The sequence below is a fragment of the Ovis canadensis genome, chromosome 7 (genome assembly GCF_042477335.2).
Source record: "Ovis canadensis isolate MfBH-ARS-UI-01 breed Bighorn chromosome 7, ARS-UI_OviCan_v2, whole genome shotgun sequence".
NCBI classification, from domain to species: domain Eukaryota; kingdom Metazoa; phylum Chordata; class Mammalia; order Artiodactyla; family Bovidae; genus Ovis; species Ovis canadensis.
In genome coordinates, this window is record NC_091251.1 from 57,720,461 (window position 1) to 57,738,836 (window position 18,376).

General features: G+C 48.7%; 1 protein-coding gene across 13 annotated transcripts in view; it reads right to left on the reverse strand.

The window, feature by feature from the left end:
* Positions 1 to 18,376, reverse strand: part of TLN2 (talin 2) — a 494,903-nt gene that overhangs the window by 35,904 nt on the left and 440,623 nt on the right. For all 13 annotated transcript variants that reach the window (XM_069596307.1, XM_069596312.1, XM_069596310.1 and 10 more), the window contains 6 exons: positions 15,983 to 16,129; positions 10,474 to 10,640; positions 9,119 to 9,302; positions 5,631 to 5,756; positions 5,309 to 5,425; positions 2,038 to 2,223 (listed from right to left, as the gene is read on the reverse strand). In XM_069596307.1, coding sequence (XP_069452408.1) covers positions 2,038 to 2,223; positions 5,309 to 5,425; positions 5,631 to 5,756; positions 9,119 to 9,302; positions 10,474 to 10,640; positions 15,983 to 16,129 — 927 coding nt within the window. The remainder of the gene's footprint in view (positions 1 to 2,037; positions 2,224 to 5,308; positions 5,426 to 5,630; positions 5,757 to 9,118; positions 9,303 to 10,473; positions 10,641 to 15,982; positions 16,130 to 18,376) is intronic.

Here is an 18,376-nt window from a genome sequence, read left to right on the forward strand (position 1 = left end):
AGAGGAGTCTCCGGGCTCAGCAGTGACCTTGTCATCAAGTCTGGTATTAGCATGTGAAGCTCTGGCTGGATGGCTTGATCCAGGGCGAGATCACAATGAAGAGTCAGGGCTAGTACTTTAATCCTTAACCTCTTCCCTTGAAGATGGGAACCCAGAGGAGGAAAATCGGAGCTATCTTCCATTGCACATCTGTAACATGGAGACAGAGGTTCCCATTGTTCATCAACCATGGTGACCTTGATCTCTGTGACTGGGAGGCCACAAGGAGCAGAAACAGACTGGCCCGGAGCTCAGAAGGTACGATCTCAGTTCTGGTTCTGATTGTGTGACCTTGGTCATGCCACATCATCTCTCCAATCAAATTAGGAGAATTCCTAATTAGAAGAATTCCCTTACCCTTTCCATCTAGGATCGAATGACAGGCCATACACACCTGCCCCTCCAAAACTATGAGGTGCTCTGTACGTGAACCGTGGTGGGGCTCACCAGCCATATCTGGCTGGCAACTACTGCAGCGATGGAGGTTATAATCCAAGCAGAATGATCACTTCTGCCAGGATAGATCCCACTGAGTGCATCAAAGCTGTACTTGGGAGACTTCCCAGGTGGTCCAGGGGTTAAGAACCTGCCTTGCAATGTAGGGGACGTGGGTTTGATCCTGGGTCAGGAAACTAAGATCCCATATGCCAAGATGTCAAGGGGCAATTACGCCCTGATGCCATAGCTGTTGAGCCCACGCTCTCTGGAGCCCACGTGCTACAACTAGAGTCTGCGTGTCGCGAGGAAAGATCCCTCGTGATGCGACTAAGATCCAACACGACCAAGTAAATAAATAAAAAGAAATAAAGTAACAAAACTATACTTGGGGCCTGAGGAGAGAAACTCCCTGGCCCAGCACACGTGGAACTTATGACAGTGGCCCCACCCTCTTGTCACCCTCTCCTCCTCCCACCTGCCCTCCCCCACACCCTGGGGACCAGGAAATGCAGTGTTGTTCCCCACACCCAGCCCTTCAGCCTGACTGCCTCGCCCTGCCTCTGCCCAGGGACACCAGCCCATCCTATCCCTGCCGAAGAACAGGAGAAGCCATCGTCCGACCCTGCACCAGCTCTCCCCACAACTCACTTCACCACAGAGAAGGGCCTGTTCCCAAGGACCCCAAGGTGCAACAGCCGCTTTTCCCCTTCTGTGGTTCATCTCCATCTGCGACCAGGCGGGTGGGCGGATGAGGGGGTGGGGTAGGGGTGAGGTGTCACTGATCCATCAGGGGGAGAAGTCAGGGTCCCAGGGACATGGCGCTCCCCAGAAGGGTGCAGGACTTGGGCGGGGCTGCTCAGTGGGAGACCGGGGGCCTCTTATGGCTCCTTGGCTTAACAGATGTAAAGTGAAGGTTATAAAGCTCAGGTCTCCCCAGCTCTCTCCAGCAGCACCAGCTCAGGGCAGCCGCCCCTGCTGTCTTCCTAAGGGTTGGAAGGGCTTCCCCAAGATGCCTGGTGCTGTTTGGTTTCTCTAACTCACTCCCTCACCCAATCATGGCAATACCCTTCCTGGCACAAAATGGCCGATCGAGGAAGCAGGTAAGGGCACAGGCTGACGAGGGGTGCAGTTTTCCTTTGGAGGGCCTGGGACAAAACCTCACAGTCCTGCTCCCCTACTGCAAGAGCAGCTTCTACTACAGCCCCTATAATAAGGTGTCCCCCACCTATTTAGGAAGAACTGAGAGATGAAGTGGGAGGGTAAGTCAGCAGACCAAGTCCACACCCTTTTAAATACGAAACTCCTCCAGAGTGTCACCTCCCATGGCTGACAGGCACACCTGCCATCAGTGTGCACTCTATCACACAGGCTAGGGTACTGAGCTGCTCACTCCTACACATGGCCAGCCCCTCTCCTTCTCCAGACTGACTGCAACAGCTCAGCCACGACAGAGCACCACCCTACCCACCCCAATCAACGCCAAGGCCTTTACCTTGCAGGCCATCAACATGTCTGACAGAGCACCACCCTACCCACCCCAATCAACGCCAAGGCCTTTACCTTGCAGGCCGTCAACATGTCCGACACAGCCTTCCGGCTCAGATTGGCAGTGGCTATCACGTCCTCCTGTCGACAAGAGTTCCCAGCGGCCACAGCTTTGGCCGTTGCCATGGTGATGCCTTTGGTCATCCTGATGGATTCTTCAGGTGATGATGTCTTTTCAGGTACCTCTTTTGACTGGAATACCTGGAAGTTAGAAGTGGAAGAGCTGAAAAAAGTCAAAAAGGGAAGGACGGAAATAACATATGCTTCCCCTACTGGCTGCAGTGCAGTGTCTGAAACTGAGCCAGCTATGGGAGGAAACTGGTCAAATGGCAGGAAATGAAAAATGTAACTGGAGTACAGTAATATCAGTCTTGCTTTCAAAATTCCAGCGTGGATAAGCCCCACACACCTGTCTGCAGCATTCCTGGGGGGAGAACGTGGGGCGGAGAATGATCTACACCGTTAACACGCTTGCCTGCGGAAACTGACACTCCATGTGCATTAACTCCGCCCCTGGGGTGGTGGGTGGGGTGGACTGTGCAGCTTCCCAGATCTTCTGGCCCATTCCTGTTGATACCTCAGTGGTTCCCAGAAGCTCCGCAGCCCTGATGCTGGTTCCAGAGCAAGACTGACCTGGATGAATCACTCTGGACTCAGCTCTCTCTCTTAAAGACAGTGTGAGGCTGGGGGGAAAAATGAAGCATTCCATTTCTTCTATTCTCAGCCTGTCTTACAAATATAACTGCCTAATTGTGTGGAGGTGTTCGTGTCGAGCCTGCCACCGTGACATTGGGAATTATTTAACAATACTCATACACCTTTAGAGAAGCTGAAATACATTAGCCATGGTAAGTTGAGTATCTCACTTTAAAATTCCACCTGCCAGTCAAGCCAACCATTTCTGCTTCCAGCCCATCTGCCATGGTTCTACCGTGAGAGACGGGTCCCTGCATACAAGGACTCCTGAACCAGGCGGGGCCGCCCCGTCTTCAGTCCTTGTTATTGTTCAGTCGCTAAGTTGTGTCTCTGCAGCCCCATGGGCTGTAGCACACCAGCCTTCCCTGTCCTTCTCTATCTCCCAGAGTCTTCAGCCCTAGGCAGCCATGTTTGAGCCACGATTCAGAAGGGAGGACCCAGCTGACATCCCTGTCATGTGCCAATCAGGGTCGAACATCACTAACTCCCTAAAAATGAACAGCAGCAATCTGACTGCCCGGGACCAGCCCTTAATGCTTCAGTGTGATGAGCATGGACAGAGCCCTCCATGCTAACATGGGCCTTGGGGCCTCAGGCTCCTTTGGGAACCTCCTATGTTCATGGACATGCATCGTCTGGGTCAATTCTTTTCTTTTTTTTCGGATCTAGATCAGTTCTAGTCTGACCATGTGTAATATCCCAGAAATTACAAATCTCTTCCATTGCCACTGTTTGGCCCACCCACAGCTGTCAGAATGTGTCTCTAGACTTCTGACAAGAAACCCCAGCCCAGGGACTTCACTGGTGATCCAGTGGTTAACAAACTGAGCTTCCAATGCAGGGGGTGAGGGTTCCATGCCTAGTCAGGGAACTAAGATTCCACATGCCATGTGGTATGGGATGGCCAAAAATAAAATTAAAAAAAAGAAAAGAAAAGAAACTCCCAGACCATGTAGGCAGGCAAGAGCCAGGCAGCGGTCTTAAGGATACTGCCTGTAGGTTTTCATTTCTTCTTTGTGTGAGAACCAAGCACAATGGCAACCAAGGTTGGAGTCATTAAAAACAGGACACAAGAACCCAAGTCTTCGCCACTAAAACCCAACAGAACTGCTCATCTCTACTGCTTCCCAGATGGCACCAGTGTTAAAGAACTCGCCTGCCAGTGCAGGAGACAAGAGATGTGGGTTCGATCCCAGCGTCATGAAGATCCCCTGGAGAAGGAAATGGCAACCCACTTCAGTATTCTTGCCTGAAGAATCCCATGGACAGAGGAGCCTTGAGGGCTATAGTCTGTAGGGTTGCAAGAGCTGACATGACTGAAGCAACTTAGCATGCACACACTGCTGACCCTCAGGAGCTTGTGGCCTTTGCAGGTGACTCTCTGAAGACTCCTCCTTCCGAAAGAGAAGCTGAATCTGTGAGCAGATCTGCTATTAAAAAGGAACCTCACATGATGGCCCATGTTGCCTCTACATTTAAATTTTATTTATCTGCGATTCTTTGAAAAATGTCTTAAAGCTGTCTGTGTATAGTCATTTGGCCTACTAAGAATAAAGGTACATATAAAATAATGAAAATAAATAGCATTTGTAATAATAAATTAAAAAAAGAAGAATCTCAGTTTGAAGCTACTAATTTTCAGCATATTTGTTTCGAGGGATTAGGATGAGGCAATCCACAGCCACCATGGAGTCAAAAGAACAGGAGACAATCACAGTAACCCCAGGATACCCTCGTTCCAAGACAGTGGAACTGGGCAAGAGTGAACACAGGGTCGAGTCTCTGAGACCAGACACCTCACGTGGAAGGCAGCCTGAAGTTAAAGGAAGGTGTCCCCGGTAAAAGCGTCTGGGTTTTCCTAACAGTGATCTCAGACTCCCACATCTATCTGTGTGCAGCAGGATGAGCTGTTGTTGATGGCCATGGGAATCAGGAGGGGCCATGTGTGGCCCCTCAAGGCGAGGACTTCCCTGGTGTCTCAGTGAATAAGAATCTGCCTGCCAATGGAAGGGACACAGGTTTGATCCCTGGTCCAGGAAGATTCCAGATGCTGCGGAGCAAGTAAGCCCATGTGCCACAACTACTGAAGCCTGTGTGCTCTAGAGCCCACGCCTTACAACAAGAGAAACCACCTCAGTGAGAAGCCTGTGCACCGCAACAAAGAAACAGCCTGTTTCCTGCAACTAGAGAAAGCCTGCATGCATCCATGAAGACCTAGTGCAACCAAAAATGAATAATAAAATAAGTAAAATTTAAAAAAAAGCATAAACTCAAGGCAAGTGCAAAGGGCCACGGTGAGTTTTCCCTTTGCCAAGGCTCTTCTGCAGTGCTTTCATTTTATGCTGCAATTTTAGTGGAATTAAACCTGAATGGTCCCAAGTCATACATTAATTCATTTAATTACAAATGCAAACTGATCCTAGCCCAACTCTGAGGTCAGTATCAGATAGGTTCTCCATGGCACAAGGCTGCCAACAGGCAGGTGAGTGGGCCTCTTTAGCTCAGGCACTCCAAGCAAAATCTCAGATAAGTTGCACTGGGGTCGGCTGTTGGACATAGGGCCCTAGGGAGGTGACTGGTGGCTCCTTACCGTGAGCTCCTGCTTCATGTACTCAATGGTGGCCTCTAGTGCCCGTGTGCCCCGAGTGGCCTCGTCCTCCACTGCCTTCACGGTCTTGAGGAGGGAGGTGACATTGGTCACCATCACCTGCATGGGAAGACAGGCCAAGAGAAAACAAAGTGTGCTGAGGTCCCATCCCTCTTAGTGCAGGTCTGGTGGCATGAGTGCCCACATCTCTACGTGAGGAAGGAACTCAGATGCACACTGCCCCCTCCAAAACCCTGCAGTGTCATCTCAGTCTCTCACTGGGGCACCCCTGGCACACGTGCCCCTGGCTGGGGCTCCACTCTACCTTGGCAGCCCCCTTGAGCTGGTACATGGAGGGGTCATCGGCAGGCTTGCTGGCAGCTCCCTTGGTAGCACCAATGAGATCTGAGAGGGCCTTGGCCACGTCTTTGATGGCATTGATCAATACTACCTGAAAGAGAGCATGCACCCTGGGTGAGCAGCCATGCCAAGATCACACAGCACAAGAGCAGGGCAGGGGGGCACCTGGGAGGCAGGGCTCAGCATCCACAGCTCCCCTGCCCGCAGCACAGGAGGGTCCCCAGGGCCTGCCCTTGGAGACTCCGGTGTAGGAGTCTGGGTGGAGATCCAGAATCCATGCTTGAAGAGGCTCCCTGAGGGAGGCAGATGCTGAGCCAGCATGCAGAACCCAGGTACAGTCTATTTGGCAAGTTCAGAAACACGTCCTGGCCGACAGCTCTGCTGAAAAGCTGCCTGTGAAAGGATGAAGGCAGCTCGGCAGACACCCCAAGAGACAACACCACTCATCTGTACCCAGAACTGGTCACCAGAACCACTGAGAACAAAACGCATGCCCCCCGGGCCTGGCCTGCAGCTCCTATAGCAGCCCACCTGCATCCCCAGGTAGGATCCTGACCCACTTGCCATGCTACGGGAATGCAGGTCTATCTCTTTCCCCACTGCAAATCCTCCCCCACTGACCTCAGGGCCTCTGCTCTGTCCCCTTCTCTGTCTGGACCCCAGCTTTTTTCATCCTTCAGGTCTCAAAGCAAATGTCATGTCCTCAGAAACCCTACCTGACTACTTGCGCCACAAGCCCATCTCCACCGGAATGCCCTCAGCTTGCCCTGCTTTATTTAATGCACTTAGCTGTAGTATAATAATGATAAAGTAATGTGGAATTACTTCATTATATACCATCTGCCTTCCTCGACTGGGATGGAAGCTCCAGGAGGGCCGGCCTGGACTTCTGTTGTGCTTTGCACTCAGAACAAGGCCTGGCGTGTGGTGGGCACTCAGCAAATCCTCAGGGAATGAGTGGATATACAAGTGTGAACCCACGTAACGCTAGATGGAACTCAGCGCCTTAACTCTTCTAACTGAACAGACAACAGATCACTTCTGGGTGTTAGACTTGGAATCTCAAGTACCAGGCATCCTTAGGAATTCCATGATGCTGGGTATTGCATTTAAGTCTTCTGGGTCCAATAGCTACAATAAAAACTCCTAATTCTTACAACAACAGCTTCCCTGCACAGAGGGCAGTGTTCCAGGTGCCAAGTACAAGGCACACGATCTTATTTAACCCTCATCACTACCTTTTCGAGTGGGAACTACAATAATTGTGTCCATACTTGAAGAGCCTGGGATCAGCTGGGTTGGGATTCAGACTCTGATCAGCGTGATGCCAAGGACACGGTCTTCACTTCCACACTGTATTGGGCTCCTGTGGCCCCGACTCCTGTATCTGCAAATGGGGTGAGTAGTGCTAGCCGGCCCCCCACCCCCTACCACACTGCCAGCAGGATGAACCAGATAACAAATGTGAAAACATCTTAGAAACACTAGCGTCCCAGACACTGCAAGCACAGCCATGCTGTGACTCCCAGCCTCCCACCCTCTTTAGCTTGTGGCTTCTCACCCACAAAGTGCATGGACCTCTGCCCGCCTCGAAAACCACAGGGCAGGCTGGGTTGTGACGGGGCTCCTGAGGAGGGGCTGCGGTGGGGACCACAGGGAGAGGCGGAGCAGGCAGGCGTGCTGCTGACACCTGGCACAGGCTGTCCCCTCCCAGTCACCGGACAGTGACCAGGAAGAAGTGGGTGTACCTTTCAGACGAGGCATTTTGCACTGGTGGTCTCAAAAGAAGATAGGTTCTGGGACATCTGGATCATTTGGGAGTTAAAGACTAAGCAATGTGATACATTTTGGATTTAAATCCAAAGATCTAAATCCTCCCAGCTGATTCATTCTAGGTCGAGCCAGGCTCGGGTTCCAACTGTACTGATGCATTTTCTAGCTTTTCTTTCCTCCATGTGGGTAAGAACAATGCCCAGGCAGAGACTTCTGTGAATGCTTTGAATTCCACAGGGCAGTCAATCTGGGCCCTGATATTATCAAAGAGAAAGCCAGCACAAGGAGTAAAAAGCCAACACACGGAATGTTCCCTTCAAGGGGCTCCGCTCCACTGGAAGACGTCAGGAAGGGAGGGCTCACAGCCGTGGGGGAACAGAGCTGGTGGCCTTGTATTCATCAGCACAGTAGCTGTCACCAACTCTGGCACAGGACAGAGGGATGCTTTGTCTCCAGTGATGTCCAAATGGGCCTGACAGGCTTGTTAACTGAGTTTAAGCAGTGGAAACTGAAGTGTTTACCATTTGATGGTGCTGGGGGGTGAAACAGCAGAGAGATGTTTAAATCTGGCACTCAGGAATGGGAAGAATCCATCAATGATGGCCATGGTTGGCTGTTAGTTCAGCAAGAGCTCAGCTACTCTGTTGGGCATCCACAATGTGTGGAAGCCATGCGTTTGTTTCAAAGATCAATAAACCATGGTTCCTGTCCTTGAGGAGTTGATGGTCTTGGCTGGGGGCTGGAGACCCAGCAGGTAACATCAGTGAAGGGGCTGAATCCAAAACAGAGAGTCACAGAGCCTGGAGACCATCTCTGCCCCCAGTTCCTCTCTCTCTTCCCCTTCAGAGTTAGACTTCTCAAACGGGACATCTATATATCCTGCCTCCTACCTTCACCGTCATCTGGCCACTCCTCACTAACAGCCCTGATGGGGTGAGCACTGCCATCCATGGCCCTGGAGCTGGCTCTCACGTCGTCTCCTTTCTTGCCTCCTCGGCAGCGTCTCTGGAGGGCTGAAGCACTGCTTGCTCTTAACATCAGGCCCCCGGCTTTCTTCCCATCCGCTGCTGCCACTTCTCAGTCTCCTTGCGCATGTTGTTTTTCCTGAAGATGGTCCAGATGATGGATCCCTCAGCTTTGCCCTGACCCCGTCTCCTCATTCTCCTCTGTGGCTGTGGTCACTGTTTATTGGCGAACAATCCCTGTATCCACACCGGAGCCAGCTCAAGCCTACTCACTTGTTCCACCTGAGTGTCTCTCTGGAACTTCTAATTCAACACACTGCAATCTGAATTCATCTGCATCTCCACCCAGGCCAGTCCTCCCTTCAGGGAGCCTCGGCTAGGTGCCGGGAGCCACTGTCCATTCACTGACGTAGCCTGAAACACACGATTGTCCTGGCCAGCTCCCTTGCTGTTATCTCCAAACACTTAGTGTGACCAATCATTTACCAAGCCTGGCAGAGACCGCCTCTCAAATCTGTGCGCTTGTATCTATCGCCACGGCTGTGCTACAGTCCATGCCACTCTCCTGCCTGGATCACTGCTTCCTAGCAGTCCCTAAACCACAGACACGCCCACACACACACTGTCTATTCCCCAAGTTCCTATTTTACCTTCAGTTTCTTCTAAGACCTGTGCATCGAGTCTGTGGGAACATGAGGCCTGATGACATGCGTACCTGGGTCTCAGGGTCATCAGAGCCCAGGCTGGCGGCCCCCAGCTTGACCACCTCAGCGAGCTGGGTGATGGTGGCTGCAGAGGACTGAGCTGCCTGGGCCAGCTTGTCTGGAGTGGACGCAGCCCCCGACACCAGCAACTTTGTGTCTTCCACCAAGGCCTTGGCTGTCTTCAGAATGTTCTCCCTGAGAAGGGGGGGGGGGAGGGTAGGGGAAGGGGGCAGACAAAGGGTAGACCTTGGTCACTGGTAGTCAGGAAGAAAAGAAATCCTGTGTGTGTGCTCAGTCATGTCTGACTCTGCAACCCCATGGACTGTAGCCCGCCAGGTACGTCTGTCCATGGGATTTTTCAGGCAAGAATACTGGAGTGGGTTGTCATTTCCTACTCCAGGGGATCTTCCCGATCCAGGGATTGAACCCCCATCTCTTATGTCTCCTGCATTGGCAGGTGGATTCTTTATAACTAGCACCACCCAGGAAGCCCAGTTAGGAAGAAAAGAAACCCTCCTAAGGGCTTTTATTAAAGAAGAGAGGTGATCCAGTTCTCCTCTTGTAATAGGAGGCTCTCATCTCCCATGTAAGAGAATTAGGATAGAGGAGAGGAAAGTCAACTCAGAATTCCCAGTCAATTAATCATAAAACTTCAATTACAGATTCAGGGCTATCAGTTTGGTCCCCTTTCCCAGCCCTGTAGCTTCCTCCCTGTGGTTCCCAGTATCCCTGAAAATACTTCATAGTGACAGGGGGCTATGAGGACACATGGGCAAGGGGACCTGGACGTCAGAGCCCAGGGGGCTGAGTTTTGGAAGGAGTGACAGGGCACTGGGAATCACCTCCCCTGCCCAGTCCTGGGGCTACGGAGAGAGGAAGAAAGGTGCTGGACGTGTGGCAAGGACATGGGGGGATGTATCCAGCAGCAAACGGAGACACTAGCCCCAGCCTCCGAAGCAGAGTCTGAAGAGCCAGCTTGGGAGAGACAGCAGGCTTGGAGCTTCACTCTCCATTTAGGTAGGAGCTAAACACCTGGCTGGGCCACTCCCAGTCCCACTAGGGTTAGTGAAAAAATCAAGGGCATAGCTTTTTAGCTTAGAAATAAAAAAAAAAAAAGATGAAAAAGTTGGAACAGACTGGATGTAGCCTGTGAAAGGCGAAACTGGAACACAATTCTGTTTGTAGTTGAGAAAAGGCACTTATTTGGATTACGTGGTCCATTTCCCCCATGTCCATTTTGAACATCCTTTCAAAATAAAAATGCATAACCGTATTTCTGGATGTTGGGCAGCATCTCCAAAGTCCATCAGGCCACACTGAACTTCTCCCTGTCCAGGAGCCCCCAGGATGGCTGTCACTCCCATACCTGTGGTCTGCGAATGTCTCGTTGTTCTCTGCATTCAGGGTCCCTGCAGTCGCAAACATGATGGTGGTGTCCAGGTCGGCGATGATCCCGGATACGGCAGTGGCAGCTGTGATACATGCCTGGGTTCCCTTGTTCCCAGCCTGGAGAGCTGACAGCACCAAGGATACCTGAGGGCAGAGAGGGCACGTCAGCGGGCGTGGAAGATGGAGAAAATATTACCCCAAAGTTTTCAAACTAAAAAACAAAAAAGAACACAAAGAACAAAAAAAATAGAAGAGGAGGAAACTCTTCCAAACTCACTTTACGAGGCCAGCATCACTCTGACACCAAAACCAGGCAAAGATGCCACAAAAAAAGACAATTACGGGCTAACATCCTTGATGAACACAGAGCAAAAATCCTCCACAAAATATTAAGAAACCAAATTCAATGAAACAATAAAAGTATCAGACACCATGATCAAGTGGGAATTATTCCAGGGTTGCAAGACTGGTTCAACATCCAGATATCAATGTGATATACCACATTTACAAAACAAAGAGTAAAAAATTAAATAAGTCACCTCAATAAATGCAGATAAAGCATCTGACAAAATTCAACAGCCATTTATGATAAAAACTCTCAACAAAGTGCATATAGAGAGAACACATCTCAATGTAATAAAGACCACATACAACAAGCTGATAGTTAACATTCTATTCAAAGGTGAAAAGCTAAATGCTTTTCTTCTAAGATCAGGAACAAGACAAGGATGGCCACCCTCACCAGGTTAATTCGATACAATAGTAGAAGTCCTAGCCAGAGCAGTAAGACAAGAAAAAAAAAAAAAAAGGCATTCAAATTGGAAAGCAAGAGTAAAACTGTCCCTATTTGCAGATGACATGATATTCTATATAAAAAACCCTGATGATTCCATAAAAAAAACACCAAACTTTTAGAACTAATAAATTAATTCAGCAAACTTGCAGGATACAAAATCAATAAACAAAAACCTATTGTGTGTCTATATACTAATAATGAACTATCAGAAAGAGAAATTAGGAAATCAATCCCATTTATAACTGCATCAAAAAGAAAAGAATACTTAGGAATAAATTTAACCAACGAGGAGAAAGACTCGTATACTGAAAACTATAAGAAGTCAAAGAAATTGAAAAAAGTACAAATAAATGAAAAGACATTTTGTGCTCATGGATTAGAAGAATATTATTAAAATATGCATACTATCAAAACCAATATACAATTCAACACAATTCTTGCCAAAATTAAAATGGCATTTTTCAGAGAAAATGAACAGTCCTAAAATTTGTATGGAACCATAAAAGATCCAAATAGCTAAAGCAATCTTGAGAAAGAACAACACTGGGAGCATTGTGCTTTTTGATTTCAAACTAAATCACAAAGCAACAGTAATCAAAACAGTACGGTAAAGGCATAAAAACAGATGTGTAGATGGAATTAGAGAGCTCAGAAATGAACCCATTCATATCTGATCAATTAATTTATGAAAACGGAGCCAAGACTATACAATGGGGGAAGAACAGTGTATTCATTGAATGGTGCTGAAAAAACTGAACAGCCAAATGCAAAAAAATTAAACTGGATCACTATGATTCACCATACACAAAAATTGACTCAAACTGGGTTAAATGCAAGACTTGAATATAAGACCTGAAACCATAAAGCTCCTAATGAAAATATAGCTGGTCACTTCCTTGACAGAGGTCTTGGCAATGGATCTGACATTAAAAGCACAAGCAACAAAGCAAAAATAAACAAGCGGAACTTGTTTACATACTGATATACATATATATGAATATATACGTATATATAAAACCAAAAAGCTTCTGCACAGTAAAGAAAAACACCAACAAAATAAAAAGGCAGTCTACTGAAATGGAGAAAATATTTTCAATTCATATATTTGATAAACATAAATAGAACTCAAACTTATACAACCCAATAGCCAAAAAGTCATCATTTTAAAAATGGGCAGACTATCTAAATGGACATTTTTTCTGAAAAAGATACACAGATGGCCAACAGGCACATGCAAAGATGCTCCACATAATTATCAGGGAAATGCAAATCCAAACCACAATGAAATATCTATCACCTCACCTCTGTCAGAAAGTTTATTATCAAAATGAAGCAACAAGCATAGGCGAAGATGTAGAAGAAACGGAATCCTTATACAACTTTTGCTGGAAATAAAAATTGGTACAGCCCTATATGAAAAATTTTAAGGAGATTTTCAAAATATAAGCATAGAACTATCATATGACCCAGCAATTTCACTTCTGGCTATGTATTTGAAGAAAATGAAAACACTAACTCAAAAAGACATATGCACCTTCATGTTCATTGGAAAACTATTTGTCATAGTCAAGACATAGAAAAAATCTAAGCACCCATCAAAGGAAATTAGATAAAGGAAATGTGGTACATACATGCAATGGAAAATTATTCAGCCATAAGAATGAAATCTTGCCATTTTCAACAACATGAATGGACATCAAAGACATTATACTAAGAGAAATAAATCAAAGAAGGACAAATGCCACATATCCTCCCTTTTATGCGGACTCTGAAAACAAAGACAAAGACAAACACCGAGCCCAAAGGTACAGATCGGTGATTGCCAGTGGCGGGGGGTGAGGAGGAGGAGAAATGGGAAAAAGAGAAGAAACTTTTCGTTTTCAGTTTAAATACACTGAATAAAAATGAAGACAAAACAAAAAAATTCAATCAAATGTACAGAAAGAGAGATCGGATTTGTAGTTATGGTAAGGGGGTGGGGTAGAGTTTGGTGATGGTGAGACTGAAGGAAATTGGTCAAAGGCACAAACTTCCAGTTCTAAGGTAAATCCTAGGGCTGCAATGCACTAATGATGGCTATAGCTGACACTGCTCTGCGATCTTTATAAAAGATGCTGAAGTCCCAAGAGTTCTCATCACAAGGAAAAAATACACAGGCACAGGCACTTTTTGCATTTATAATGAAGTATGAGTAACATACAGTGTTATTTGTCAACTATATAAATCTCAATAAATCTAGGGGGAAAGTAAAAAACAAAACCAAACAGAACAGTGAATTTTCTCTCTGGGAGTCAGTATGGCTTGGGGTTGCCAGCAGTTTGGATCCAGCAGCCTGCCTGACTCAGCACTGCCATTGCTGGTGGCACCACCTTGGGCAGGGTTTCACCTCTCTAAGTCTCAGTTTCCTCATCTGGAAAAGGGGGCTATTACTTCTTACCAGTCAAGGCCAATGGGAGGAATAAGTGGGGGAAGATGCATATAAAGTACTTGGCATGTAATAAGGGTTTACTAGATGGTGCTGGAGAAGACTCCTGACAGTCCACTGGACTGTAAGGAGATCAAACCAGTCAATCTTAAGGGAAATCAACCCTGAATACTTATTGGAGGGACTGATGCTGAAGCTCCAGTATTTTGGTCATTTGATGCGAACAGCCGACTCATTGGAATGGGAAAGATTGTGGGCAGAAGGAGAAGGGGGCGTCAGAGGATAAGATGGCTGGATGGCATCACTGATGCAATGGACATGAACTTGGGCAAACTTCGGGAGATGGTGAGGGACAGAGAGGCCTGGTGTGCTGTAGTCCATGGGGTCACAAAGGGTCAGACACAACTGGGCAACTGAACAACACAACAAGCTCTCGGCTGACACTTGTCACTCCTTCCCTTGGCTGCCTCTTGACTAGAAATTCTCGAGTGGACCCCAGAGGGGCTGGAGCCCAAAGAGGATGCCTTCCTTTAACCTCTCCACTCCACCACCGCCCTGCGCCACCACCTACCACCAGCACACCCTTATGCTTCTAGAGACATCTCCCCCACAAGGCAAGCTGTGTCTGCCCCAGCCCTGGGGATGGCTCCTCTGCCACGGTAGAGGAGCTGAGCTCCCTTCACAACCACCTCCTATCTCCCAGGCCTCCCCCCATGTTCCTGCCACACCAGCCCCCTTCTTCCTTCTCCACCCACCTGCTGTCTTCCTCTTATGGGTCTGTCCTCCTGGCTGGGGATGATCACAGACATACCTAGGCAGGTAAGGATGATGCTAGGTGGAGATGGGAGGGCAGGGAGATGCAGCAGGAATCTACCCGTAAGTCTAGATACTCTGAACAAGCCAACTCCCTGCCTCTCATTCCTCTCCTGGCATCCTGAGTCAGGGGTACTCTGCTTGGAGAAGCAGAAAGATGGAGGGAGGCCAGCTCAGGAAGATCAGGCTGCAAGGCCATGCTCACTGGCACCTCGCAACTTGGACCCCCTCCTTCCCTCCTTCATGCTCCTATTCCAAAGTCTCCTACAGGGGAACTTGGCAGGAGTAACTTCAACAACAGGAAGGGCTTTCAAAGGAGGGAAAATGCCTTCCTCGAGCTGAGAGATTTATTTCCTTGTCCTGGGGAAGCCTGGATAGTCCTGTGGGCTGCGGGAGACCGATGCCTGACCATGGTGAGAGACCACGGACAGAGGAGCCTCTGTCCCGGCAGCTTCCAGGGGAGGGTCCCCTGTGCACCCCTCAAGTCCTGCTGCCAAGCGTCTCAACAATGCGGAGCTCTCTGTCCTGCAACCCAAGCGAAGGAGAGGGCAACACCCGCTAAGCACGGGTGATGCTGCTGGCACCCCACGCAGCCTGTACAGCAGCGGCCCTGAAAAATAACTCCAAGAAACTAGCCAAGCAAAACCATCAGCAAACTGCAGGAGGGTCCAGGAGGGAGGGGCATTCAGAACGGGGTGCTGTGAACCAGGGAAAACCTTCTAGAAGAAGGGGTGTTGGAGAACAGAGTTGAGGAACAGTGGTTGAAATCAATCAAACCTTGAACGGTGTGCCTGGCATGGTGCCAAGCTCTTTGACACTGATCTCTGTATATAACCTGCACAACCCCTGGGCCAGATAGTCTACTTCTTCATCCTCCCTTGACTGACAAGGAAATTGAGGTGTGGCAGGGGCAAGGAGCTTAGCTGAGCCCTATGCTCTCTGCTATGAGAGTCTGTCTCTACAAACAGCTGCCCAGAGTCAGGAAATGTCCTGTGGCTCCTGTCCCCCTTCCCCACCATGTGACCTTGGGGGGCTTAACCCTCCTCACTGCACTGTCTCCTCTGGAAATAAACAGGTTACACAAGAGGAGATGTGGATCCTTCTTACCTAGTCTCAGCACTTGGGAGCCTCCTTGAAAAGGGAGGGTGGGGGCAACAATGTCCCCAGGGGCTTCAGGAGAGGTCCTGGCGCTGGCTGTGACTTGGACGTCGTCTGACCAGTCTGTCCACAGGTGAGCCCATCAAGGTGACCACCAGGGCCCTGACCTCGGTGGGACAGTCCCTCAGCTTCTCAGGACGACGGATCACCCCCAGCTGCCCTGGGGAGACCCTGGGTGGGAGGGAAGACATCTGGACCTGACCGGGCCGGCTGGTTTTGGGCTTGGTTGCCTGGTCTGTGCCTGGGCACAGCTGGGTGTCATTGTGCCTGCCTGGCCTGAGGGCTGCTCCTTACCTTCTCTGTGACAGCGCGGGCACACTCGATCAGCTCCCTCTTGGTGTAGCTGTCCGTGGGGCACACCTGGAGGGCCCCCGCCTTCTGCACCAGGAAGATGCAGCCGTGGCCCAGGTCCTGTACCCGAGTGCGAATCTGGAAGCCGATCTGTGGAGGCAAGTCCGGGGTGGGGAGGCAAAGTATGATGGCCCTGCCGTCGAGGTCTTCCCTCCGTGGAAAATTTCTCCTATGTCCTAGGGGAGCCTGGCTAGGAAAATTCCACTGCTGTTAGGAGGCTGTGTTTGGTGAACTATGGAATTTGGTTGGGTTTGCTTCCCTTTTTAGAGACTGTAAAATGCCCACAGTCCCCAGTAAGCAAGCTTGGTAATATTTGTTACCTTTTCTGCTGCATTGCTTATCTGTATCCTGAGCCACTAGGTAAGAATGTTAATTAGATGAACTCTGTGGGATTATTCATTCAACCCGTGTTTATTGAGCCCTTCCTGTGTGTCAGGGCCTCTTTGAAGTAGGCAAGGCATTTAATTTCATTGATTCCTCACAAAAGCCTGGAGAGGGTAATTAGAAGTTCAGAATATACAGCTTTAGTATAAAGCATATTTTAAAGGGTTCAGATTCTTACAAAATTGCTGTGTTTACCAACCAGAACGCCTTTTTTCCTCAGCTGTACCACGGAGCGAGAGCAGCCGTGCTGGGCCCAGGCTTCCTTTCCAGCAAGCCAGGTTGAGGTTTCCGTAAAAAGTCACACTTTTAGAGCTGCTGGCCCAGCAGGCATGCATGCTTTTTATGACCCCTACGTTGTGTGATCAGAAATGGTAATTTGCTTAAAAAAAGCCAAATAAGCTCCACTATGGATAAGGTGCCAGCTGTCTCTTTGTGGTGTAATAAATTCCACCTCCATTTCCCAACTATGGTTTTTCTAGTAGTCATGTACGGATGGGAGAGCTGGGCCCTAAAGAAGGCTTAGTGCCAAAGGATTGATGCTTTTGAAATGCAGGGCTGGAGAAGACTCTTGAGACTCCCTTGGACAGCAGGGAGATCAAACCAGTCAATCTTAAAAATCAACCCTGAATATTCACTGGAAGGACTGATGCTGAAACTGAACCTCCAATACTTTGGCCACCTGATGCAAAGAGCCAACTCACTGGACAAGACCCTGATACTGGGAAAGATTGAAGGCAAAGGAGAAGGGAGTGACAGAGGATGAGATGGTTAGATAGCATCACTGACTCAGTGGACATGAATCTGAACAAACTTTGGGAGATAGAGGAGGACAGAGGAGCCTGGTGTGCTACAGTCCATGGGATCCAAGAGTTGCACAAAACTTAGCGACTGAACAACAGCAAACAGTCTCCCAAAGCTCGCATTCTTCTGGCTTCGTTTCACAACAATTCCCACTTCGGTCTGATCAATACAGCCCAGGTAAGCAAAGGAACACAGAACAAAATACCTCTAAGCTATGAGTTATTTTAAAAAAATCCACAATAATTAGAAGCTGGGTGCTTATCCTTCCAGCATCTCTCAAGAAGAGTTACTCAGAGAGTCCAGGTTTTATGAGTAAAACCTGGGAACTCACACACCTGGGAATTTGAGCTACCTGGATGCAGTCTTCCAACATCATCCCATGTGTCAGAGTTTAAGAAAGGGCGATTCTGGGCAGTGAGGAGGCTGCAACTGCTCACTCTGTTATAGAGAGACATAATGCTTTCAGGGGAAAATGTTATTCCCTTAACCCTCGGAGGCCCAAAGGATGTTTAAATCCATTTGTAATGCATTCTCCTGCCTAGGAAGTGAGCTTCTGCTCTTTGGGGTGTCTTCTAATCACACATGAGCAGGTGCTACAAAAGCTCTGTAATTAGGCAGGGCTTCTTGCTGACCGTGTCTACATGGAATGAGACACGAGCATCAGGCCAGGATCGTGCAATCAGACAGCTCTGAAAACACATCTGGACTAGAGCAGCATCAGGGTCACCACTGAGAACGAGAGGCTTGAATTCAGCCCACACAGTGGCAATGCCATTGAAGTGCATCTGTTTGCTGGGCACGTCTGCTGGTTTAAACATAAGATCAAGCTGAAGCAGGGGGATGCCCCAGTAAAGACTATTCTCAGGCTGGCTCTAGAGGCTTTTCAGACCCATATGGTGTAACCCTAAGTTCCCAAGAGTCAGAGCAAGGGACTTCCCTGGTGGCCCAGTGGCTAAAAATCTGCCTGCCAATGCAGGAGACACAGATTCAATCCTTGGTCCAGGAAGATTCCACACGCCAAGGAGCAACTAAACCTGTGCGCCACAACTGCTGAGCCCTACAGCCCATGCTCTGCAACAAGAGAAAGCCTGTGTGTAGCAAAGAAGACCCAGCACAGCCAAAAATAAATGAATAAATACAGTTTACAATTAA